Here is a 25,396-nt window from a genome sequence, read left to right as displayed (position 1 = left end):
TTTTTCCCTCTTTTTTTTTTCCTCAAGGAAGGGTCTTTCTTAATATGTGGTCGCATAGACTTGGTAAGAAATAACATTTTTCATTATTAATATTATTATTAATCACACTCATATATTATAGAGAGAAGTTTTCAGATTTTCTGGTTTGATCCTGATATTTTTAATAGTTACTGTATTTTTTCTTAATTCTCGGTTTCTACTTTTGAAGATACTTGAATGTTCTGAGGTGTATGATGTATGTTTTTAGAGAAAAGAGCAGTGAGTTTGGTGTCTGCAATAGTACTAAGCACATGTAATACATTACTGTAAAAGTAAAAGTTCGGTTTGTTTTATAACCACCTACTAATCAGAACATTCACATAAGAGAGATCTGTGTAGATTCCTGGCCAGAGGGGATTTAAAGCCTGCTCTGCATTGTTTAACCAGCAGTCTAAAAATCTGTGCAGAGCCATTTTCTTTCTTCCTGTTGATGTTGAAAGATGGAAGTACAAAAGACATGGGACTTGAGGAAAGAAGGCAAATGGATGCTTATGTACCCTAGAGGTTAGGAAGCTTGTTTGGAAGAGCACAGATCCTGGTTTGCAGACATTTTTTATCTTGAGGCTTATCTATTTTGGTACTACTTTTCCATATGGCTTAATAATATTCTGTGTTTCTATAATTAATAATACTTCTTTTCTCCTACGGTCTATATTGCCTTAGTTTGTAAATCCTTCACTGCAGCCTTTTTTTTTGTTTTAGCTATATGTTTATAAAACTTTGACACAAAGTATCTTTCTAAAAAGTCAGAGTATATAAAAAAGCAGTTCTGTGACAGCTTTATATTAAAAAGGTACTATTGCTACTTACAGTCTAGTTTTGAAAAATTTTACTGAAACGTTTATTGTAATTATCATTTCAGTGTCAGCAGCACCAACCGAATTTTGAAAGGTTTGATTTCCCTGGAAGAGAGCTATAATTGGAAATCATTTCAACATAAACATTCTGTGTGTATTTTTAGGTATTGCTTGCTTTTAAACAAATTTAATTTAAATAAATACAGATATAATAGTAGTGTGGGATAGTATCACTTTCATATATTCTTCTTATTACTGACATGCATTGTTATCAAGAATAGAGACTAGCTGAAGCCACCATTGTATTAGGTGCTTCATACTAGGACACATGAACTATTCAGTATCAGCTTAAAATCTCAGTGAATGCCATTAGTGAGTTCCCTAGGACTATTTTCAGCTGTTACACAGCCACAAACAAGGAGTTGCCTAGTAAGTGTCCCTTTTATCTTTAAGATGTTAAGAAGCTTCACTTCATTCTGTCAGATGGATCAGGTTGGGAGATACTAAATCTGTAAATTGCCAGGTTTGATAGCTATCATTATTTTATGTAATAATTGCTTTGAAGACCTAGAAAACTGTCTAGCTGATAGAGCTTGTGGCCATTCCAGCAAGAAGTACAATTTAATTGAGGTGTGCCACCCTGCTTACGCATATTTTACTGGCTCTCAGTAGAAAACTCTTCGAAGTAAGTCAAGTAATCATGGTGGATCTTTCTATTTTTGGATCAGTACAAACCACAGAAATTGAAGACATCAGTAGCATTGGAACCTCCTATAAGAACAGGGAGACATACTGAAACACCCAGATTTTGTCAGTATTTAGCCCATAGCTGTTGAGTGTTTTCCTGGAGAGATTAATTGTTCAGACATCTCGTGGTTCTCCAGATGAAAAATTCTGATATCCGAGTGTTCCTTTTTCTGGCACTGAAAAAGATTAGCCAACCTACTGCTTATAATTCAGTAGCCGAATTCTTGTAATCTTACCTATGCAGAATTGAGTATTTAGCAGTAGCTGCTAATTAGCTAAGAAGGAGAGTAAAGTTAAATATGTTCGACATCCCCAGTTGAATAATACAATGCCAACTATATTAAGACTGTTTCTTGATATTTTTTTTAACTGTTAAGAGGCCTCTCTAATGTCCATATATATACTGATTTTGTAGGAATTTTAGATGAGCCAATTATGAAAGAAATACTACTAGAGAAAAAAAGACTATAAACTGAGAATACAAAATCCATAGCTTGTTTCTGAACTGAGGAAGGGCAGTATTTTGTAGCATCAGGAGTTCCCAGTGAACTCTTGATATGGCTGAGTATGTTAATGATTAATAAATAACACAAAGAGAGTCTGTTGATGTTAAATACTAACAGAGCCATGGTGGCTCTATTTAGGAAAGAGATTGTGACTATAAGTGTAGGTTTTTTAGTCATACCACGGATTTTCTTTTGAAAAATTGTACTTATCACTTAGTTCTTTTAGAGATTTTTAGCAAAAAAGGTTAAATATGGATGAGGAAAGCCTTCCATAGATTCTTCAGTTATATGAAGGTATTAGCTATTTCACACTGCATAATCTATATGTAGGAATGCAGTTTAATTTCAGACAATCCTAAAAGAGGTTGAAAGAAAGATCAATTACTAGGTATGAGACTACAAGATCAATGAGCAAGTGAGTGTCAAATGGCATGAGTAAAGTAGTAATTGATTTTTAGTGACTAGTGGGAAAAACATAGGACAAGAAAAGGCCAGTTGGCTAAAAGTCTGCCATTGTTTTCTTTTATGCTAGCTCAGTGTCACCTTGATGCATTGTCACTGTATCTTTTAATCCTCTTTCTTTGAAAGAACTTTTTTTCTAAATTAGTTGAATTAAGAGAGAAGTGTACATACCTTTTCTAAGGCTTTTCATTGTGAACATACTTCTTGGCTAAAATTATTGCAAAATTGTTATCAGTGTAATTTATGCTTTGGAATATTACTTGTATTAGTCTACTCCTGGGCCCCGTATCCTGTTTTGGCATAAGTCACGCTCTGGAAAGCACTTAACATGTGAAGCATGTGTACCTTCTCATGAATCCAAACACAAGTTTGCAAAAGTAGGAAGTGGAATGCATTTTACATTTCTAGTAATTTCTTTTGGAGGGCTTTGAGACTGGAAATTACGGGAAGAAATTTGCTGATATCAAACAGCTGGTGGAAGGTGTTTCTCTGGAGCCTTGGGTTGTTATTTGGCATTTCATCAACAGTTGTTGCTAAGATACGTACAGTCCAGCCATTTGCTGAATAATAGTGCAGCTAACTAAACCAGTTGCACTGTTGGGGGAAAAAAAAAAAAAGAAACAAAAAACCACCCCAAAACCATGTTAAGAGCAGGTTTTACATTGTTTCCCATCACAGACCTTTCTTTTTCAAGTCAGTATTGCCAGAGGTGAATATTTTAAGTTGTTTGGTCTGCTTTTTTTTTTTATTCTGAACTGGACCTACAGAGATACTTGGGTTATTCAAATCTGTCTGTCTACACTTTTCTTTCAGTCAGAACCCCTATTTTGGACGTACGAATCTGGTCTTGTCATCTCGTTCTAGCATCAAAAGCAGTTGCAGAAATTCTCCCTTGATGCTTACATGAATGTACTTTCTAATTTCACTAAACTTCTACAGATCTCTAGGAGGCGCTATATTTAGTCAACTGCAGGTGTTGTTACACCTGAGGTTAAAATGCCTAGAAGTGATGTCTGGGTGCTGCATTGGCAGAATGTTCTAATTTTCTCAGCAAGTCAGCCACAGACTAAATCTCATATTTCAGGAGCAATATGTTCTTTAAAAGAACAGAACTTTATTTCTCATTACAAAACTTCACTTCAATCATACAAGATGTTAAAATAAAATTAATCTTTTCCTGGTACCCTCTTAACCCAACTCTGTGGCCTCAGCAACTAGAAGAAAAGGATTGTGCTACTGTAGGTCTGACCAAATGGTCAATGGTCAGAAAATCATCAAGAAAAAGGTAATTTAAATTAGTCAACAATTTATTACTTTGCAGTTCATTAACTAAGAGGCAGTTCTTTGCAGTTCATGACTTTGTGTATGTAGCGGCAAATCCTCCTCATTAATGCATGTTTAGACCTACTCCTAAGCACTGGTGCTCACCTTGTCAATTAATTTTACTCTTTGTGGTTCCTGACCTCTGGCATCTTAGCAAGCCAATATAATGGTTCAGCACAGAATAAACTGACATTTCGTGGAGTATTAGATTCATGGAATATATGCAGATGGACTGTGTAGTGTATTTGCAGTGGGCTGGATTCTTCGGCTTGCTGTTTGTATAGCTCGGTCCATATGCAAGTGTATTAACGTTTGAATTCCCTGTGAGCGAGGCAACAGTGATCTGCTGCAGCACAAAAATTGATCCAAACCACAAGGCTGTTCCTGGAGGTCTCTTAGGGAAGAGACCAGCAGCCCTCATGAATAGTTATGGTAGGTTTCATACAACGGAACTATGGATTGAATATTCCTGCTCCACACGATTTCTTTTCTCTTTCACCCCAGTCCTGTGAAAACATACTGAGACATCAAAACTCTTGCACATTTTGTGGAGGGACGTTGTTGTATGTACTTCATGTTTTGCTCTCAGTAATCCAAAGACAAGTCTGTTGTGGACTAACATATTTACTTGCTCAGTATCTTAAAATATTCAGAATTGTTAACAAAAGGCTAAATACATGCCCACAAAAGAGATTACTCTGTGCCTTCTCCATGTTTACTGTGCCTAGTTCTGTTATCAGTACTAGTAAATGAATGCATATGTGTGCACCAAGAATAAAGGCATGTTAAAGCACTTTGAAATGGACTAGTAAGTCATTCTTTCACATTTAAAAAAGTAACTGACATAATATAAATGGAAGTCGATTCAATTTTTTTTATTTCCATAATGTATATTTATATTCCATTTCCAATTTATGTGGGTTTTCTGGGTTGTTTTTGTGTTGGCTATTAAAAGTCATTGAGCTTTGAAAGGGTAATTCATTTACTTCAGCAGCAAATGTAGATTCAGTAACAGTACTTCATTATTTATAGAGGGGAACTAGAGCATGGAGCCGTTCGTCAATTTTAAAATGTTTTTCTCAGTTTAGTGTTTCTTCAAAGGGCAAAGTAATGAATCATAAATTAACAAACATCAGGTTGACTAAGTTTTTCTTCTTTTCCTCTTTGTCTCTCTCCTTTTCTCCTGCACGATGTACTCAGGTTGGTTCTCTCCTCTGTTTCGGACTACTTTGCGGCAATGTTCACTAATGACGTAAGGGAAGCAAGACAGGAAGAAATCAAGATGGAAGGTGTGGAGCCGAATGCATTGTGGGCTCTGGTTCAATATGCATATACAGGTAATTAGAATGAAAATGGGAATTTCATCTAATGAATGTGAGCATTATATTCCATTACTAGATTTCAAACTCTTTAGAAATTATTACTCACATTATTGAATTCCTTATAAATAAATGAAAAATCATAATTGCTGTTACCTGAGGCAACCTGGTAGGATATAGTTTCTTTGATAATACTATATTCAGTTAGTTAACAAATTATGTGAATATTCTAAATGTAGCTAGGCTGACAAAAAAAGGAATCTTGTTAGGATTCCCTTTCCTTACATCATTATAGCTACTAATTTTGAAAAGCTGGTTATCTATTGCTGAGGGTGATGTTTGCTAAGCTTTATATTCTGTCATACAAACTGTAAGTAATTCTGTTGCCTCTGAGTTTTAAGGAATTTAACAAATGCTAAGAGAAAACTAACGTGATCTCCTTTTTAATGTTACTAGGTCGCCTTGAATTAAAAGAAGATAACATTGAGTGCCTGTTGTCTACAGCTTGCCTGCTTCAGCTCTCTCAGGTTGTAGAAGCATGCTGTAAATTCCTAATGAAGCAGCTTCACCCATCCAATTGCCTTGGAATCCGATCTTTCGCTGATGCACAGGGTTGCACTGACTTGCACAAGGTGGCTCACAATTACACTATGGTATGTTGTTATTTTAAGTATCATCTGCTTTATTTAGTAAGGAAAATACAGAATGTTTTCCTGAATAAAATACTAATGTTTTTCCTCCAGAAAGCCTTGATCATTTTCCAAGCAAGAATGCACGTATGTTCCCATGATGAAAAATGACAAAATAACTATAAAGTTGCTGGTTTAAAGTTGGAAGGAAATAGGCAAGCATGAATGGTTTCCTGTAACAGTAATGGGATTGTGTGAGACGCGTTTAATAAAATCATTCAAAAGCTTGTTCTTGTTTCTGTCAGCCAAAACCTACAAACTTAACAGTGGGCAAGTTGCCATCATCTAGTCTACTACTAAATTAAACTGTAGAATTGTTTTTTAATGAGCTGCAGTAATCAGGTTCTACTTGGGGTATGAATGTGGGCCTTCATCAATATAGATTCTGCTTTGTCCTTAATTTCTTTGTAATGGGATGTCAGGATGGCATCAAACAATTTAATCTTAGGCAATATGTGACTAAATACAAATTTGCAAATAATATTTTGAGAGTTAATTTAGAGAAAGACTGACCTGCCAACTTAATTAAACTTAATCTTAATAGGCATCCTTTTATTTTAATGTAAAGTGTTCTTTTTCTTCTCACGAGCGTATTTTAGTAATGTTATCAGCAGAAGAAAGCAGGAGAATTATCTCTCAGGCAAGTCAGTTCATCTGCTCTTTGCAGTTTTGTGAGGCATTTTCTCTCTTCTTGATGAAATTCTGCCTATGTAAGCTCTTGGGACCTGAATGAGGGCATGTAGATACTGCCTAAGAGATGTGGGAATGAAGATAGTACTTAATTTGCTTGTGTGGCATCGCATTGCATTGCTGTTAAACTATTGGCTTAGATCCAAGAGGTGTAATTTCTGTCTTGTAATTAGTATTAGAAATCCATGGCTTTTCCTCTTGATGCCTTAGTTTTGCTGGTTTATAAACTTTCTCTTTTTTAAAATTATTTCTTCTTGGCTTAAAATAACTTAGTTTTATATGTGTAACAGTTTAAAATAGCTCCTTTTTTTATATAATACAGTGTTCTTCCTCAGTGAGTGGATCTCTGATGTATTTAAAATCATGTACACACTAGAATTTACCAAAACGGGTCAATAAATAGTGTGCAGATTGTAATTTATGTGTTTGTATTCTTGATCTTCATTATTGCTCAGACAAAAATAGGGAGACTGCAATTAGGTACACAGTCAGAGGAAACAGTAAAGATAAATGTGGTTTATGCCTTTGAGGAATAATAATGTTGAGTGAGACAGCGATACAAAAAATATGCAAAAAGAGAACCTCCTTCCTTTGACCTATTTCTTCTTTTTGAGAATAAGCATATATTTTTTTCTACACTGTTGTCATGGCCCTTACAAGTAAACTGCCAAGATCAGAATAGTAATAAATTTAAGACTAATGCATCTTTAAAGATGAATGTTAGGGATTATAGTCTTACTGTTTTGACTGGCAACTGATGACTTGTGTTGGAAAGGGGTTGTGAACTTTCTAAAGGCCATTCTTTGGCAGTACCTATCTTTCTTTTGTTCAGATCACAAGAGAGTTGTATGCCTTTCGGCTGTTGTTTACTTCAGTGGTAAAATTGTTGCTTTTAAGACTTCAATGTGGATGAAATTTAAATTAGGTGGATTTTAAAAAGCTGTTTTCAAAACTAATTAGTTGTGCTAGATGGATTGTTCCCAAGGCCTCTTTTAATGTTGTTTAGTTCCAACGGAGACATGAAATTGAATTTTAGTAATAATGAGTAATAGAGAAGCAGCTTCTTTAGTTTGAAATGAATGTTGCTATGGAAACTGCATAGAAATGTATAGTCCAATTGAATCTTCAATTAAAATAAATCCCCAAGTAATTTCATTTGTTTAAAAGCTGTTTGAAAAAAGAAAATGTTCAACAGTAGTAAGTGCTAGCCACTCGATGCTCTTTCTGTTAAGACGTATTAGAGTGTAAGGGTTAAGCGCACCTATAGTACCTGGAAATTCTGTTTGTTAAAACAATTAGTTATTTTTATGCTGCAGTGGGCAGTGTAGAACAATGGGGGATTATAGTGAGCATAGTATATACTTCTAGATGGAGCAGATCATCCGGAGTTCCATTATGCAGCACATACAGGACAACCAGGTGATCAGGCCCAGTCAGCATGCGTTTATGAAGGGCAGGTCCTGTTTAACAAACCTGATCTCCCTCTATGACAGGGTGACCTGCTTGTTGGATGAGGGAAAGGCTGTGGATGTCATCTACCCCAACTTTAGTAAGGCCTTTGACACTGTTTCCCACGGCGTTCTCCTAGAGAAGTTGACTGCTCTTGGTTTGGGTGGGCATACGCTTTGCTGGGTGAAAAAAATGGTTGGATGGCTGAGTCCAGAGAGTTGTGGTCAATGGAGTTAAATCCAGTTGGCAGCCGGTCATGAGTGGTGTCCCCCAGGGCTCAGTACTGGGGCCGCTCCTGTTTAACATCTTTATCAGTGATTTGGATGAGGAGATGGAGTGCACCCTTAGTAAGTTTGCACATGACACCAAGCTGGGTGGAAGTGTCGATCTGCCTGAGGGTAGGGAAGCTCTACAGAGGGATCTAGACAGGCTGGGTTGCTGGGCCAAGGCTAGTTCCGTGAGTTTCGATAAGGCCAAGTGTCGGGTCCTGCACTTGGTCTACAACAACCCCCAGCAGCACTACAGGCTTGGGGAGGAGTGGCTGGAGATCTGTCAGGCAGAGAGGGACCTGGAAGTGATCGTGCCCCTGTACTCAGCTTTGGTGAGGCCGCACCTCGAGTACTGTGTGCAGTTTTGGGCCCGTCTCTGCAAGAAGGACATTGAGGTGGTGGAGAGGGTACAGAGGCGGGCTACCAAGCTAGTAAAGGATTTGGAGCATGTCTGGTATGAGGAACACCTGAGGGATCTGGGGCTGTTTATCCTGGAGAAGAGAAGGCTGAGGGGAGACCTTATTGCTCTCTATAACTGCCTGAAAGGAAGCTGCAGCAAGGTGGGGGCCCGTCTGTTGTCCCTAGTAATAAGCGATAGAACAAGGGGAAATGGCCTTAAGCTGCACCAGGGGAGGTTCAGGTTGGATATTAGGAAGAATTTCTGTACTGAAAGGGTTGTCGGGCATTGGAACAGCCTGCCCAGGGAGGTGGTGGAGTCACCATCCCTGGAGGTGTTTGAGACGGGTAGATGTTGTACTTAGGGACGTGGTTTAATGACGTTGGTAGAGCTAGGACAAAGGTTGGACTTGATCTTGAAGGTCTCTTCCAACCGAAACTGTTCTATGATTCTATGTAATTTTGGTTCTCTTAAAGCACTTGAAGTAGAAGGTAATGAATAATATCAAGTAAGTACTTTTTAATTTATATACGATAGTTTCTCTGAGTTTTTCTTTGACAGAAAAAATCAGATTGCCATATAACTTTTTCTGCAATTAAAACAACTTCTCAGTTTTAAACATTTTTATGACACATGCTATAATTTGATAAACATCTTATCTGCTTCATTAAAACAGTTCTTTATGTGAAGACCAGAAATTCAGATTAAATGAGCATTTGGTTAAACTGAAGAACCAATCAGTGAGTTATCCCAGTAGGCCTACCTCTGTTAATAGACCTGCTTTGTCTGAATAATGTTCATTAATGTCATTGGAAAGCATTAACATGATTTTATGGCATGATTTTAATCACATAATACAGTGCAATTTAAAAAATAAATTAAAAAGAAGGATTTGAATGCTGCACTTCATATTAAAGATGTAGATGTATGTTATGCTAAAAGGACTTAAGTATTGCATTACTTTTATTACTGTGTTGACAGTTGATAAGTCATTTTTTCAGAGGAGAATAATTTTTAAGTTTATCGAAACAGGCCAATTTTTGACATTGCAAACTAAAACTTGAAAAATCCTCAGGATGAGTTAAGTGAAACATGAAATAAACTGAAGTGATTGGTAGAGGGTTCAGGGCTGTATAAAGAGCAACGCTGATTTTTATGCATCAGGGTTTTAAAATACAATTGACAGAATCATGAGATGTATCTGGGTAAAAGGTATCTTTTGTACAAAGGTTATCCTGTTTTGCTGTAGTTTACATATAGTATTGGGATCATACAATTATAAATTTAGGAATTTTATTAGACTGGCCAGTAGTATATCTGTTCACTTTAACTTGTAAAGCTTTTTTGCACAAAATGCTTTCTGTCCATTTTTCTTGCTGTCTTCACAAAGTGAAAAGAAATGCCCCTTTTGTCATCTTGTTTGTTTGAAACACTTGATAGTGTACCTTGAATGAAAACCAATAGCTCCTCTTCCACAAGAAAGTAAACCAAAGGGGACTTTCAGATGAGGAAAAGCTAGCCTGTGTTAATTCCAGAACATGAAATATCTATGGTGAGTAGTGAGGTGTTCTTAGGTTAAGTGTCAGTAGCTTCTTCAGTAGCCATATTTTTAACTTTCTTAATTACAAACGGAAAAGAAAAAGCAGATATTCTAAACCTTATACGTGATAGTGCCTGAGCAATTCCCTGTGTAGATAACTTTGTAATCTTTGTGGCTCAGCTTTCCATGCTTAAAGCAGAGTGAAAGCCATTTTGATTTTCATCAGAAATCTTCAGAAGTACACGAGCAGTGATAATGTTACAAGATTCGGGTAAAGTTAATTTTGGAGTTTGCATGATTTCTGAGCACAGCCAATGGCTGTTTATAAGAACAAAAACTTAGAGAGGATAGAATAACAGATTGAGGCCAAGCATAGAAGCTAGGAATTTTGCAGAATAGGCGTGGGACACTTAGACTTGCTTTCTTTTGTAAGGCAGGAGTTGGGTAACAAAAAGTTGTTGCAATATGGAGTTTATTATTTGGGAGGAGGAATCAGGGGCATAATTAGTCTTTTTTTCTTGCAACAGCCAGGACAGTTTGTTCTTTTGGTAGGGGGGAGCATGAAAAGGGCAGAAATTTCAGTATTTTTTTTGCCCACAAAGGGCCAGACCCAAAGATTGTGTTAATGCCTAAAACAAGGATTTTCTATTCTTGCATCTGAAATTGCTGTCAAAAATATCCTGCTTGGTAATCATCTGACTTGGAAAATACTCATTCACTCCTTTTCACCTGTGAAAACCCAAGATATTTCTGTCTTTCAAGTTTCCTAAGTTCTGCCTAGCACAATAGATCAGTAGTGCTTTGGGAAGACTAAATAGGTTTCTGCATGCTGCCCAGCCTGTTTTGGAATCCTGAACTATGCAGAGAAGAATCAAGCTACAATAGTTGTACTCTGAACAAACCCTGGTCACACTGAAAGCGTTAGGTTGGTTTATCACTTAATGTAGCAGTCAAAGCTGACTAAAAGTAAAGTAGCTGCTATCTGGCATCTAACTGGCTATTAATAGTTTACCAAGAGGTCAGGTAGCTTGGTTCTTAGGGAATTCACACCTCAGTTGACCAGCTGACTGAAGCAGCCAGGTTCTAATCCGTCTGACACAGTGCAGAGGGAGACTAACCATCTCACTGGGTCCCACTGTGGGTATTAAAACCACTTAGAAATATGTGTCATGATGTCTTATCTTTTATGTGCTCCTTTTTTTTTTTTTTTTTTTGCTCTGTATTAAGTCCAAGGCAGACCTGTGGTTAAGATATCAGTATTATTCACTCTGCAGTTGCTGAAGGGTGAATTTAAGGTTATGATGTGAATGAGCAATGCACAGCATTGAGCCTGGGGACTGTGTGTCCCTGTTTTAGCTAATACATAAACCTCAGGCTACTCATTTGATAAAGTTTCCAAGCTCTCAGAGGAGCTAATTTTGGGGGTGGGAAACACTTTTTTTTTTATACTTTCAGGACCAGAAAGCAAGGGACTGAAACTGCAGACCGTTTGTTCTCTGAAATATCCTGTTCTTCCACAGAGAGTTCCCATAAGAAGAAGGAAAGAAAAGGCTAATGAGGAGGTTAAGAATGCTAGGAGATACACTGGCTCCTCCTTTTTGTCTTCAGAATCTCTGTCTGTAGAGGAAGAGGAATTGTCAGATTCTGATTATAAAAAATCCCAGACGTAGGCCAAAGAGTGGCTGTATTCCCAGTGGTATGCTTTGATACTATGCTCAAAAGGAGTCTGCTTTAAAAATAGAATGGGAGCAAGAGGAAGTTGAACTTGTTCCCATCAGAAAGCAATTGTCTGCAAGCAACAAGAAGGAAAATCAGGCTTTTTACACACAACAGCTGTTGAAGTGATGAAATCCAGTTGGGAAAAAGCTTTCCAAAGAGGATCCCTGACTCACTTATGCAAGATCAGCTTGTCGTTGCCTTCAGAGACAGAGGAAACTTTCCATGCAGGTGCTTTCCCCTTCCTCTTCCTGTGATCCGGATAGACAATATGGAAAGTTTAAGGTAGTAAGTGTTGGCTTTTCTCTTTGTCAGTACTCACTGCCTGTTTATTCAGCAAAACTAAAAACACAGCTCCAGCTTGCATACTCTCTAGGACAGAGAATCAACAAAAAACAGCAGTGGAAAAAATGAACTCAGTGGAATCTGAATTTCTGTGAACTGCATGTTTAAACTCTGGAAATAATTTTGATTGTTTTTTCGGCTTCAGTTTTACTCACAAGATTTCGATATTGGAGTAAAATAAATAACAGTGCATGTGTAGTGCTCCTGAATATTGGTACAGTTCTTTCACTGTTTTTAATTCCTGTACTTGCTCACTTTCTTAACATTAATTTTGTAATACAGAGAGTTAAACAAATTAAAGAGGAAAAGACAGTTCTATCTCCCTTCTAATCTGCTAGTTTTCACTTGGAAGCACTACTTTTGTGTAGCAAATTGGATTTCTACAGTAGGAAAGCTTTTCAGATTTTAAATGTAAAATTTTGATTTCCAAATTCTATCCAAGAGTGTAGTTATGTGGACAGATAATCCTTTCAATTCTTTTCCTAATTTCAACTCCAGAGTTACCTCTGGAGTGGAGTCACTTTGATCTTTCCCCTTAGACATCTTGTAACCGTTTTACGTATGTGTGGCTTTCATGTAAGATCGACTGGTTTACTCCTTATTAGTTTTTTCCTCTTTGCTCAGCATTCTTTAATTAGTTAATAATGTTGGAGTACTGAGGTAATGATTAGGCTTTGAAATGATTAGACTAAGCAATAAAAAGGAAGAAGTGTTAACCTTTTTTGTTTTGTTGTCATGATGTCCTTTGCATATACAATGCCAAACAGTATTCTATGGGGGTTTTGCAATTTTATATGCTAAATTTGTACCTGATTTGCAGTGCAGGTCCTGCTTCTGCTCCCAAGTTTCTCCCTGTTTTTTTGACCTAAAAATCCTATTTTGTTTTCAACACACATGTGCTTCTAATCCAGAATTTTTTTCAATAGTGTGCAATTCTTTCTTTTTAAATCATTAAACAAGATACTAGGTAACACTAATTTTGATATTAGGCCCTGTGAGACTTCCCTGTCTGTGGACCTAATGCACTTTATCCTCCAGGTGTTTTGGAGGTACATGTGATGTCAGAGCAAAACCAGCATCCCATTTGCTAGCTATCTAGCAATCAGCTCTGCATTTACTAAATTGATTGTAATACTGTTTTATTGTCATGAAGTTACTCTCAGTTTGGAGTATGAAGTTAACTGGGTTTTGAGCTACCAAAATATAAGAACACGTTGTGATTCATAGGCTGATTTTGCTTTTCTTTCCTTTGCTGCCTTGTAAAGGTGTATGGGGAAAGAGGCTAGACATGGTCTCACCCTTTCCTGTTACATTCAGGTTTCTCACTGTAAGTTCATAGTGATGATTGTGTTTCTACATACTTTTCTGCTATTTCTGCCTGAGTTCATGAGAACCCTTACAGAATAGTCTACAAGTTCTAGTATTATGAAGTAATAGGATATCAATGTCAGAAACATTACATATTGTGTCTTTTCTATTTTGAAGTAAGGATTTGTTGCTGGAAATGACAGGATGAAGGTTAGAAAATTGAATCCTTTCGAAGTAAATGTTGTTAATAAAGCAAGGCCTGTACAATGTTGTGGATTCTTTGTATGTTTTGCTCCCCAGTCAATCAGATCAGCTGTATAAAACCTACAAAATAGTAAAATAAACTTAAAACAATCAATTTAAAATCAACAATAAAATCATTAGTGTTGTTTATTTCCTCTGAAAACTTAATGCCATAGTTCAATCTAGCAGTGATGAAAACAGTTAGATGTGTCCAGTAGTTGTAGCATGTTGTGCTCTGCTGACAAAGCATCTTACATGGTATTCTACATTGTCAACAGGAACAAATTGCACCTTTTATTTTTTTTAAAACTATGCTTCAGAAAGTATTTCTTCAGTTGGCAGTGCCAAGATAGTAAGCCCCACAACCCATCACTCATTTCTGTCCATACAATTCCCCCTAGTTGTTTCAGCACATCTGTCTGTGGGACTGAATGATACAGTTGGAAATGATCACGGGTCAAAATAAAAATAACTCAGTACATTTTTATTTTGCTTTTTTTTTTGTTCTCCTAGGTCAGTTCTCCAGTGGTATTTACTGGCACAACTGAGAGATGTTGTGAAGGGAGGGAAAAGAGGGGAGGACGTAGTAGGAGTTCCATAAAATGTCTTCAAAGTATGATGTCACCTGTATTAAAAATACTTCTCTTTTTCAGGAAAACTTCATGGAAGTAATTAGAAACCAGGAATTTCTATTATTGCCAGCCACTGAAATTGCAAAGCTTTTAGCAAGTGACGACATGAATATTCCTAATGAAGAAACTATACTGAATGCACTACTTACGTGGGTTCGACATGATTTGGGACAGAGAAGGAAAGATCTCAGTAAACTCCTGGCTTACATTAGACTGCCTCTGCTTGCTCCACAAGTAAATTGTTCAATTCCTCTGTAGTTTATGCCATGGTTACAGCGGGCTTAATGTCTACAGCATCGATATACTAATAGTGACAAATCGTAAAAGCTTCAGGATTCTTAAAGATTTGGATTCTTAGAGCTGCATATAAGGATTTAGCATGTTGTATAGGCATGATAGTTTGTGTCTATGAACTGCAGCATATTCTGATCCTAACCTGAGATCAGTCAGGACACAAGAAGGGGTGGAGCTGCTAGGAAAAAATCACTTCTGTGGCCTAGAAAAATGCTTATCAAGGATATGTTTGTCACTAGAAAGTGTGTCCTTTTAAAATTTTTTCTTTATGGAACTTGCACAGTTTATTTGGATCATTACATTTCCTTCATATAATTATAGCTATCCTTGAGATTTAGGAAATACAATTTCAACAAATTGAGCGGGTTTTCCTCTATTAACTCTTGATAAACCATCTTTGGGTATTTTTTGTTCTTCCCAATCAATACTTTTTCTCCTATTGGACAGTTACACATAATGTTGAGGAAGACTTGAGCTCAGTTTGTTTAATAGTTGTGAAATACAGTTTTCCTAGTCCTGTAGGAATGACTTCTCTTGTTAGTGTTGTGTGTAACATTGTGTTCGTTATCTGATAGAATGCATGTAAACTAGGTTTGATTTTTTTTCGAGATTTTTTTTTTTCTTTTTTTTTTTCTTTTTCTTCTCTTGTGCTAGCCTTCCTTGCTGGACCTTCATTAGCAATATTTAATGCTTACTATACACTCAAAGGATTTTGCTTTACATTTTCAGTTTGTTTAGTGAGAATTATCTCTGCTAAATGAAAAATATAGGATTTTTATGGAGCCTGAATAATAAGTAGAATTCATTAACACAACAGAAACTGAGTTTGATTCATTCATAGCAATAAATCTGATGTCCTCTTGCTGCATAGTAAGATTCACTAGCAGGCATTTTAGTATTAATATTTTCATACTGATTATTGTATATGCGATGGCAGGATTTTCTCAGTTGTGGCCTTGACTTTGTAATATAGTTTTTGTAGAAACATAATTCAGTGTAAGCCAGTTGACCTGGAGGAAATTATTCTTTTATGCAGCATTCAATTAATTGATAACTAAGTAACCACTGCTGTATTCCTTTTACTTAATGGACTGTAATTGAAACCAGAAGTATGTACTGAAATCAAATTATGTCCACTCAGTAACTGATTAGGGAAATAGCAGAACAAAACACAAAAACAATATCATAATTCAGTTAAGAAAAAATAAACATAAAATAATGTCTCCTGCAAATATATACTTACGTTTCTATTACAATATTTTTCTTTTGACTTTTTATTATTTTCTTTAACAAATTAAAGTGTTAAAGCTGTGATTTTAATATGGCAACAATTAATGCATTGAGTAAATTGGTTTGAAGTGCCCAAAGCATTCTTAATGTTTTCAGAATCATGTTTTGCTTCATGATCACATGATGTTAGGCAATCTGAGAGCAAACATAACATAATGAAAAGGTTTCAAATTTTACGGTTGAAGGATTAAAGCTATTTGAGAGAAATGAAATTAGAAAATCGAACAACTTGCTGAAATCAATAACGTCGCAAGCAGAGATGCAAAGAATATTGGATTCATAAACTTCAAAAAAAATTTGGGAAATACTGTGAAACTGTAGCACTGGAAGCAAAAAATCACGATGAATTGTCAGTTTTATTGGTTGTGGTTTTATGCATCTCTGTATATAGCATTTTGTCACCTCTTTGGTTAATGCAAGCAGTGTCCTAAATATTTTTAAGTCTCTTTGCTCTTACAAAGGCTGAAGATGAATATTTATCAGCTTCTTAAGTTGTAAGGTGGCAAGTATTCCATCTCTGATAAATTAATGAAAAAGACAATTAAGGAATTTCAGAGTTGCAAGATGGCTCAGCTTCCTTTTAGACAGAAATTCTTAGTACTTAAGTATCTGCACTACCTTTCTCTTAATCAGGTTTCCAATTAGCATGAAATTGTAGTAGCATATCATTTGTAACTGCTCAGTTGTAAATGTTTTTAGTACAAGGAGCTCTGTAAATAATAAAACTTGGAAAAAAAATTGCTTTCATTTAAGCCCATTACAAGTTCTTTGAGTGAAGAATACTTACAGAAAATTGTAATACAGTAGGTTTAGTTTTGAGACCCTGCAGGTTTTTTGGGTACCAAAGCAATCTTCAATTGCATTTCTTTTTAACTGAGATGAAGTTGCTTTCAGAGATTAAGACTCTGTGCTATCAGAAAACTTTATAGGTTGAGGGTGTTAGAAACTGGATAAAATGTAGGTTGCATCTTGTTGCAAAGCTCATATAGACACACATGGTGTTGCTTTAAATATTAAATATGATATGTGGCTTGTCTATCAGAAAAATATATTGGAGGTCTGAATTGGTCATGTTGTGTACAAGCCTCAATTTTCATTCATGCAACTATGACAATGTCTGATTTAGGATAGGAGTAATTAATTGGTTTTTTGATTTGGTCGGTTGGGGTTTTTTAAACGGTGTGCAATTTTATAGCATTGCGTGCTGGCAGTTAAAAGACAGCTTTCAGTTTACTCTTATAATCACAAAGTGTCCCTGTGAAGTGATACAAGTGGTAAGTGGTGCTTTGGGTCAAGAGCAGAATCAATGGGAAATACTGAAAGTAAAGAAAGAAAATTAAGTTCCCTCTGCTAATTTACATGAGAACATGTTAATTTGCTGTTTTAAATAGCATCAGAACATTAGCCAATTAGAGAAGTACTACAGAAGTCAGACTCAGTTTTCTGAAAAGTAGCTGGTGAATGGCTTTGAAAGTTGTTTTTTTTTTTCATTCTCTTGTGTATGTTAATTATGTTTTCTGCCACAGTTTCTGTTGACTTGACGGATACAGAGATGTTCAGGCTTACCAGTCTGTACTTATCTGTATCTTTTCTGGAACCATGGATGTCATACTTGACACTTTGCAGTCCTAAGGCAGCTTTAAGCCAGGGATATGCACAACATATTATGCACAACTATTTCATAACGAGTCCCTCTAGTACTCCTGGTGACTAATTTCACAGCAATTTTGTACCTTTTATTGGTTGGCTGTCAACAGCTCAATAATGATATCTCATTCTGGTTTGTGGACTTGTATTTCTAATATTCACAAAGTGTTTCGATTTTGTGATGGCAGTTTAGAGGCCTTTGCCTTTTTGTCATTGTTCTGACAACTGTCCAAGTCCCAGTGGGGCACTTCACTTGTTTTTTTCTGTTACTCAGGCAATGTCTTGCAGCTCAGAAAAATGCCAGTTGTCTAGACATCTAATAGTTACAGTTGGGACACTCAACCTACTAATATATTTTTCCTGCAGTCTAGTAAACATGGCGTACAAAAGACTCCAGAAACTTTAAACTTTGTAACTTTTATTATTAGTCTCTATTTAAATGCATTTTATTTAAGTCAGATTTAAAATGTAACACTTGTCAAATTTGCTTGTTTCCTTGATCTTAAAATTTTTAACGAAGACTTGTATTAATTGACACACTGTGATCTGTGTCACTGCCAGAGTGAGGAATAGAATATATATTACAACATTTGCCTGTGCCTGAAGCAGCTTTTACAGACCTCTGGACTGGGAGGGTTCAGGAGTAAGAGAGTGAGGTTCAACTGACTTACATATCCAGTGCCTGATTCCTTTTCCTTGAACATAGCTGTAGTGGCACTGGAACACAAGGAGATTTTGTTTTCTTCCTTTCAATCACAGAATCATAGAATACCATATTGGAAGGGACCTCAAGGATCATCTGGTCCAACCGTTCTTGGGAAAAGCACAGTCTAGATAAGACAGCCCAGCACCCAGTCCAGCTGAATCTCAAAAGTGTCCAATGTTGGGGAATCCACCACTTCCCTGCAGAGATTATTCCAATGGCTGATTGTTCTTCTTCTAAAATATTTTCCTCTAGTGTCTAATTTGAATCTCCCTGGGAGTAACTTGTACCCATTAACCCTCCTCTGTTCCATGTGACTCCTTGTGAAAGGGGAGTCTACATCATCTTTGTAGCCACCTTTAAAAACTGGAACATGGCAATAAAGCCTCCCCCGAGCCTTCTGTTCTCAAGGCTGAACAAAGCCTGTTCTCTCAGCCTTTCCTCATACAGCAGGCTTCCCAGTCCTCTCATCATCTTTGTGGCCCTTCTCTGGACCCTCTCCAGCCTGTCCGCATCTTCTTTGTGTGGTGGGGACCAAAACTGGATGCAGTATTCCAGGTGTGGCTGGACAAGCACCAAGTAGAATCAGGTAATGAGTTCCTTGTCTCTGCTGGCGATGCCCTTGTTGATGCAACCCAGCATCCTGTTGGCTTCCTTTGCTGCTGCAGCACCCTCTTCACTCATATTGAGCTGCTTGTCCACCAGGACCCCCAGGCCTTTTTCCACAGACCTGCTCTCCGACCAGGTAGGTCCCAGCCTGTGCTGCACACAAGACCTTACACTTGTCCGCTTTGAACTTGATAAGGTTCTTGTTAGCCCACTCTTCCAGCCTATCTGGGCTGACTCCCCCTTCTCAAGTGGCTACTTCCACACTCAGTTTGGTATCATCAGCAAACTTCACCAGGGTACACCTGATCCCACCATCCAGATCACTTATGAAGGTATTGAACAGCATTGGGCCCACTACTAACCCCGGGTGGACCCCACTGTGGCAGGTTGCCAGTTTGAGAAGGAGCTGTTTACCACCACCCTCGGGGTGTGGCTTGTCAGCCAGTTCCCCACCCACTGCACAGACCACTTGTCCGGACCATAATGCATCAGTTTCTCTAGGAGAGGCCTGTGGGGTACCATATCGAAAGCCTTGGAGAAATCCCAGTAGACAATGTTCAGCGCTCGCCCCATGTCAACCAACCAACTCTGTCGTAGAAGGTGATCAGGTTTGTCAAGCACAATTTGCCCTTGGTGAATCCGTGCTGGCTCCTCCCAATCACGTGCTTTGTTTGACTTGTGACAGCCCCCAGGAGGATTGGCTCCATAACTTTCCCAGGGACTGAAGTAAGACTGATGGGCCTAGAATTTCCTGGGTCCTCCTTTAAGCCTTTCTTGTAGACAGGGGTGACATTAGCTGTCTCCACGTGGGATGGGACATCCTCCATCTCCACGACTTCTCAAAGATTATGGAGAGTGGCCTCGCAATGACGTCAGCCAGCTCTCTTAACACCCTCGGGTGGATATTGTCAGGGCCCATCAATTTGTAGGGCTCGAGCTCCTGTAACAGTTTGCACACCAACTGTTCCTTCACTGGCAGCGGGTCTGTGTTTGCATCGGCCTGGATTTTTGTTCCCCGGGCCCAACAGTGCTGGTAAAGACAGAGTTGAAGAAAGTGTTAAGAATCTCTGTATTCAGCATTTATTGGCAACTAATTCAGCTCTCCTGTGTAACAGTGGGTCAATGTTTTCCTTCTATTTCTGCTTTTTGTTTACATACCTGAAGAACATTTTCTTGTAGTTTCTGACATCTCTGGACCATTAAGCTTAAATCATCCATTAAGATCAGATGGCCTTTTTTTGTACTTAATGACTTAGCTTAAAATGTGAATGTTTTGTTTATTACAAGTTTATCTTTACCCTAGTCGTCTTTTATATGACCATTTTGAAAATAGAGTCACAGAATCATAGAATAGTTTGGGTTGGAAGGGACCTTTAGAGGTCATCTAGTCCAACCCCCCTGCAGTGAGCTGGGCCATCTTCAGCTAGATCATGTTGCTCACAGCCCCATCCAACCTCTCCTTGAATGTTTCCAGGGGTAGAGCTTCTACCGCCTCTCTGGACAACCTCTTCCAGTGTTTCACCGCCCTCATTGTAAAAAATTTCTTCCTTATATCTAGCCTAAATCTGACCTCTTTTAGTTTTAAACCATTACTCCTTGTCCTGTCTGCTAAAAACATTACCCCCATCTTTCTTAGTCCCCTTTATGCTAGAAAGTCTTCCCAGAGCCTTCTCTTCTTCAGGCTGAACAACCCCAACTCTCTCATTCTCTTCTCATAGGAGAGGAGTTCCAGTCCTCTGATCATTTTTGTGGCCCTCCTCTGGACTCACTCCAACAGCTCCATGTCCGTCTTGTGTTGAGGGCTCCACAGCTGGATGCAGTACTCCAGGTGGGATCTCAGCAGAGCAGAGGGGGAGAGTCACCTCCTTCGACCTGCTGACACTTCTTTTGATGCAGCCCAGAATGCGGTTGGCTTTCTGGACTGCAAACGCGCATTGCTGGATCATGTTGAGCTTCTCGTCAACCAACACCCCAAGTCCTTCTCTGCAGGGCTGCTCCCAATCCATTCTCTGCCCAGCCTGTATTTCTGCTTGGGATTGCCCCAGCCCAGGTGCAGGACCTTGCACTTGGTCTTGTTGAACCACATGAGGTTCACATGGGCCTACTTCTCAAGCTTATTCAGGTCCCCCTGGATGGCCTTCCTTCCCTCCAGCATGTCAGCCACACCACTCAGTGTTGTCTGCAGACTTGCTGAGGGTGCATGCAGTCCCACTGTCTGTGTCATTGATGAAGATATTAAAAAGTACTGGTCCTAATACTGACCCCTGAGGGATGCCACTCGTCACCGATCTCCATCTGGACATTAGCCATTGACCACTACCCTCTGGATGAGACTGTCCAACCAATTCCTTATCCACTGAACAGTCCACTCGTCAAATCCATATCTCTCCAAGGAGAAGGATCTTGTGGGGGACTGTGCCAAATGCCTTACAAAAGTCCAGATAGATGACATCCATAGCTCTTCCTTTGTCCACCGATGTAGTCACTTCATCATAGAAGGCCACTAGGCTGGTCAGGCAGGACTTGCCCTTGGTGAAGCCATGCTGGCTGTGCCAAATCACCTCCCTGTCCTCCATGTACCTTAGCATAGCTTCTAGGAGGATCTGTTCCATGATCTTCCCAGAGGTGAGGCTGACAGATTGGTTGTTCCCAGGGTCCTCCTTTCTACCCTTTTTAAAAAATGGGTACAATGTTTCCCTTTTTCCAGTCAGCCCATCCCTACAGAATGGCAGCATCCCTATTCTCTTCCCAGGATACCTGTGCCCGCTTCCACTGCTTGTACACTTCCTTCTTACTCTTTAGTTTGACCAGCAGGTCTTGACTTAGCCATACCGGCCTCTTGCCTTGCTTGCCTGATTTCTTACTGGTGGGAATAGCGAGCTCTTGCACTCTAGGGAATACATAGTTTTTTAAATCAGGCAGTGGAAATCTTTGGATAAAATCATGATCATGGAGCAGATCCCCCTGGATAATATGCTAAGGCACTTGGAAAATAAGGAGGTGATTGGTGGCAGCCAACATGGCTTCTCTAAGGGCAAATTGTGCCTGACAAATTTGGTGGCCTTCTACAATGGGGTTACAGTGATGGTGGGTAAGGGAAGAGAAACTGATGTCATCTACCTGGACTTGTGCAAAGCATTTGACACTGTCCTGCATGACATCCTTGTCTCTAAATTGGAGAAACATGGATTTGATGGATGGACCACTCAGTGGATAAGGAATTGGCTGGATGGTTACGCTCCAAGAGTCATGGTCAATGGCTCGATGTCCAAGTGGAGACTGGTGACAAGTGGCGTTTCTCATGAGTCAGTACTGGGACCAGTGCAACAAGTTTAACAACTTTGTTGGTGACATGAACAGTGGGATTGAGTGCACCCTCATCAAGTTTGCTGACGACACCAAGCTGTGTGCTGCAGTTGACAGGCTGGAGGGAAGGGAGGCCATCCAGAGGGACCTGGACAGGCTGGAGAAGTGGGCCTGTGCAAACCTCATGAAGTTCAACAAGACCAAGTGCAAGGTCTTGCACCTGGGCTGGGGCAATCCCAAGCAGAAATACAGGCTGGGCAGAGAATGGATTGGGAGCAGCCCTGCAGAGAAGGACTTGGGGTGCTGGTTGACGAGAAGCTCAACATGATCCAGCAATGTGTGTTTGCAGTCCAGAAAGCCAACCGTGTCCTGGGCTGCATCAAAAGAAGTGTCAGCAGGTCGAAGGAGGTGACTCTCCCCCTCTGCTCTGCTGAGATCCCACCTGGAGTACTGCATCCAGCTGTGGAGCCCTCAACACAAGACGGACATGGAGCTGTTGGAGTGAGTCCAGAGGAGGGCCACAAAAATGATCAGAGGACTGGAACTCCTCTCCTATGAGAAGAGAATGAGAGAGTTGGGGTTGTTCAGCCTGAAGAAGAGAAGGCTCCAGGGAGACCTTCTAGTGGCCTTCCAGTACTTCAAGGGGGCCTACAGGAAAGATGGGGAGGGACTCTTTATCAGGGGATGTAGTGATAGGATGAGGGGGTAAGGGTTTCAAACTGAGAGAGGAGAGATTTAGATGAGATATAAGGAAGAAATTCTTTGCTGTGAGTTTGGTGAGACTCTGGAGCAGGTTACCCAGAGAAGCTGTGGCTGCCCCCTCCCTGGCAGTGTCCAAGGGCAGGCTGGATGGGGCTTTGAGCAACCTGGTCTAGTGGAAGGTGTCCCTGCCATGGCAGGGGCATGGAACTAGATGATCTTTAAGGTCCCTCCCAACCCAGCCTTTCTATGATTCTATGAAAATGTTTTCTTGTAATGTTTTTGTTCTTCATGTGCTTTATAGCAATACAGCTTGTTTAATTTTCTTTCTTTTTCACAGTTTCTGGCAGATATGGAAAATAATGCACTCTTTAGGGATGACATTGAATGTCAAAAACTTATTATGGAAGCAATGAAGTACCATCTGTTGCCAGAGAGACGACCTATGTTGCAAAGTCCTCGCACCAAACCTAGAAAATCTACAGTGGGCGTGTTGTTCGCAGTTGGAGGAATGGATGCAACAAAAGGTATTGGCTTATATAATGATTAGTTGATGAGCTGTTTTGATTCTTTAAAAAATAAAAATGTTTGGTAGATGTTTTTACAACATGTTAATGCTAATTCTGCAGTATAGAACATGAAACTTCTTAAATATACACTTTATTAGGTTAAAAACCTATGTAGCTTTGATAATACTGTAAACATTCTGGAAGCTAGAGTTATGATTTTTTTTAAATTATCAAAAAAATATCTGATTTCTGAGTAGTGAAAGTCTGAATTGAGGGAAAGCTAATCTTTATTTACTTGAGTGGGAAGTAATTTAGAAAAGAAAGAAAATGACAGAAAGGGCACAAAGGTGACCTGCACATGCATTAAAAAAACGCCAAAAATATGCTTTTTGACTAACTGTTAAATTTTTATTGTCAGAGCTACTTGGATTTTCTTTTTTATAGGCACTTCCTTGATGGTTAGAAGGAATACGGCAAGTTAGAGAAGTGGTTTCTTTCGCTTATTCTTTTGAAGTTAGCACTTTTAGTTCTTCATGTCACATAGCTTCAGATTTTTTTCTAATATTACAAAACAGTTGATTTCAATATATATTTGCATTTCACAAGGGTTGTTTTATATTCCTAACGATTGTATTTATAAAGGCTTAATTCTGCAAAGTAGTTAGAAATCCTGCTTTTTGTCTTGAAAAGCACTGAGAAAGTCCTCCTTTATAATGGTGCAGTTAATTCCCAAGGAAGTCAAAAAAGACTGGTTGTATACATAGAATTAAGAACATGCTGCAGGATGTCATGCTGTCTTGTGGGATCAGCATATTGCTGAAAAAAAAAACCCACAAAAAAAAAAATAGTTTTTTTTTTAACTTGCATATATTGTCACTCAGGTGCTACAAGCATTGAAAAGTATGAACTTCGTACCAACATGTGGACTCCTGTTGCAAACATGAATGGACGAAGATTACAGTTTGGAGTTGCAGTCTTAGATGATAAATTGTATGTTGTTGGTGGCAGAGATGGATTGAAAACATTGAATACTGTGGAGTGCTATAACCCTAGAACTAAAACGTGGAGTGTAATGCCACCTATGTCCACTCATCGTCATGGTCTTGGTATGTAGAGCTCTGTAAAGGCCAATTGCATATTTTTAAAAGGTTATTAGTTTTAGGATTGGTCAAAAAACATTCAGAAATTAAGTTTAGCAGGGTGGAAACTTTGTTTTAATGCCAACTGCTTATTGAACATATTTTCTCCTTCAGACTGTATCCAGAATTGGCTACCAAAAGGAGATTTCTTTTTATTTGTTTTTAAATATTTTGTGGTGCATGCTGGACTGACACTAGGAGAATGTGATCTTTTTTCCCCCAGTCTAGAAGTGATTGGTTTTTATATCTGTTTTTTTAGGAGTAGCGGTATTGGAAGGTCCCATGTATGCTGTAGGAGGACATGATGGCTGGAGCTACCTGAATACAGTAGAAAGATGGGATCCACAGGCTCGTCAGTGGAACTTTGTAGCTAGTATGTCAACTCCAAGGAGCACTGTTGGTGTAGCAATATTAAATGGAAAGTATGTGAAGGCAACTTCCACTCTCTATCTCATTATTTTAATGTAATTACAGGACCATCCTGAATAACTATTAATAATTTCTCTTGATAGATACCCATTGATAGCATTAAGTTTCTTCATTCACAGAAAAGATACTGTGTTGGGTCAAGCAAGCTTCCCCACAGCATCACAGTGCCTCTCAGTATTGCTTATGAGACACCATCTGTATGGGTTTATAAGTAATTACCGTCTCCTTAGTACAGAGAGGAGCAAATGGTTGTTCTGTTTCACTGAGACTTCAGTGATTTCCTCTTACTGTGATAGTTTG

General features: G+C 38.7%; 1 protein-coding gene across 3 annotated transcripts in view; it reads left to right on the top strand.

Moving 5' to 3' along the window:
* Positions 1-25,396, top strand: part of KLHL5 (kelch like family member 5) — a 48,205-nt gene that overhangs the window by 13,589 nt on the left and 9,220 nt on the right. For all 3 annotated transcript variants that reach the window (XM_086464897.1, XM_086464899.1, XM_086464898.1), the window contains 6 exons: positions 5,075-5,211; positions 5,650-5,846; positions 14,493-14,705; positions 23,360-23,546; positions 24,410-24,634; positions 24,927-25,089. In XM_086464897.1, the coding sequence (XP_086321023.1) occupies positions 5,075-5,211; positions 5,650-5,846; positions 14,493-14,705; positions 23,360-23,546; positions 24,410-24,634; positions 24,927-25,089 (1,122 nt within the window). The remainder of the gene's footprint in view (positions 1-5,074; positions 5,212-5,649; positions 5,847-14,492; positions 14,706-23,359; positions 23,547-24,409; positions 24,635-24,926; positions 25,090-25,396) is intronic.

Source organism: Leptosomus discolor, chromosome 4 (assembly GCF_034619465.1).
Source record: "Leptosomus discolor isolate bLepDis1 chromosome 4, bLepDis1.hap2, whole genome shotgun sequence".
NCBI classification, from domain to species: Eukaryota; Metazoa; Chordata; class Aves; order Leptosomiformes; family Leptosomidae; genus Leptosomus; species Leptosomus discolor.
Note: the sequence above shows the minus strand (reverse complement) of the source record. Positions and strands in the feature narration are given on the sequence as shown.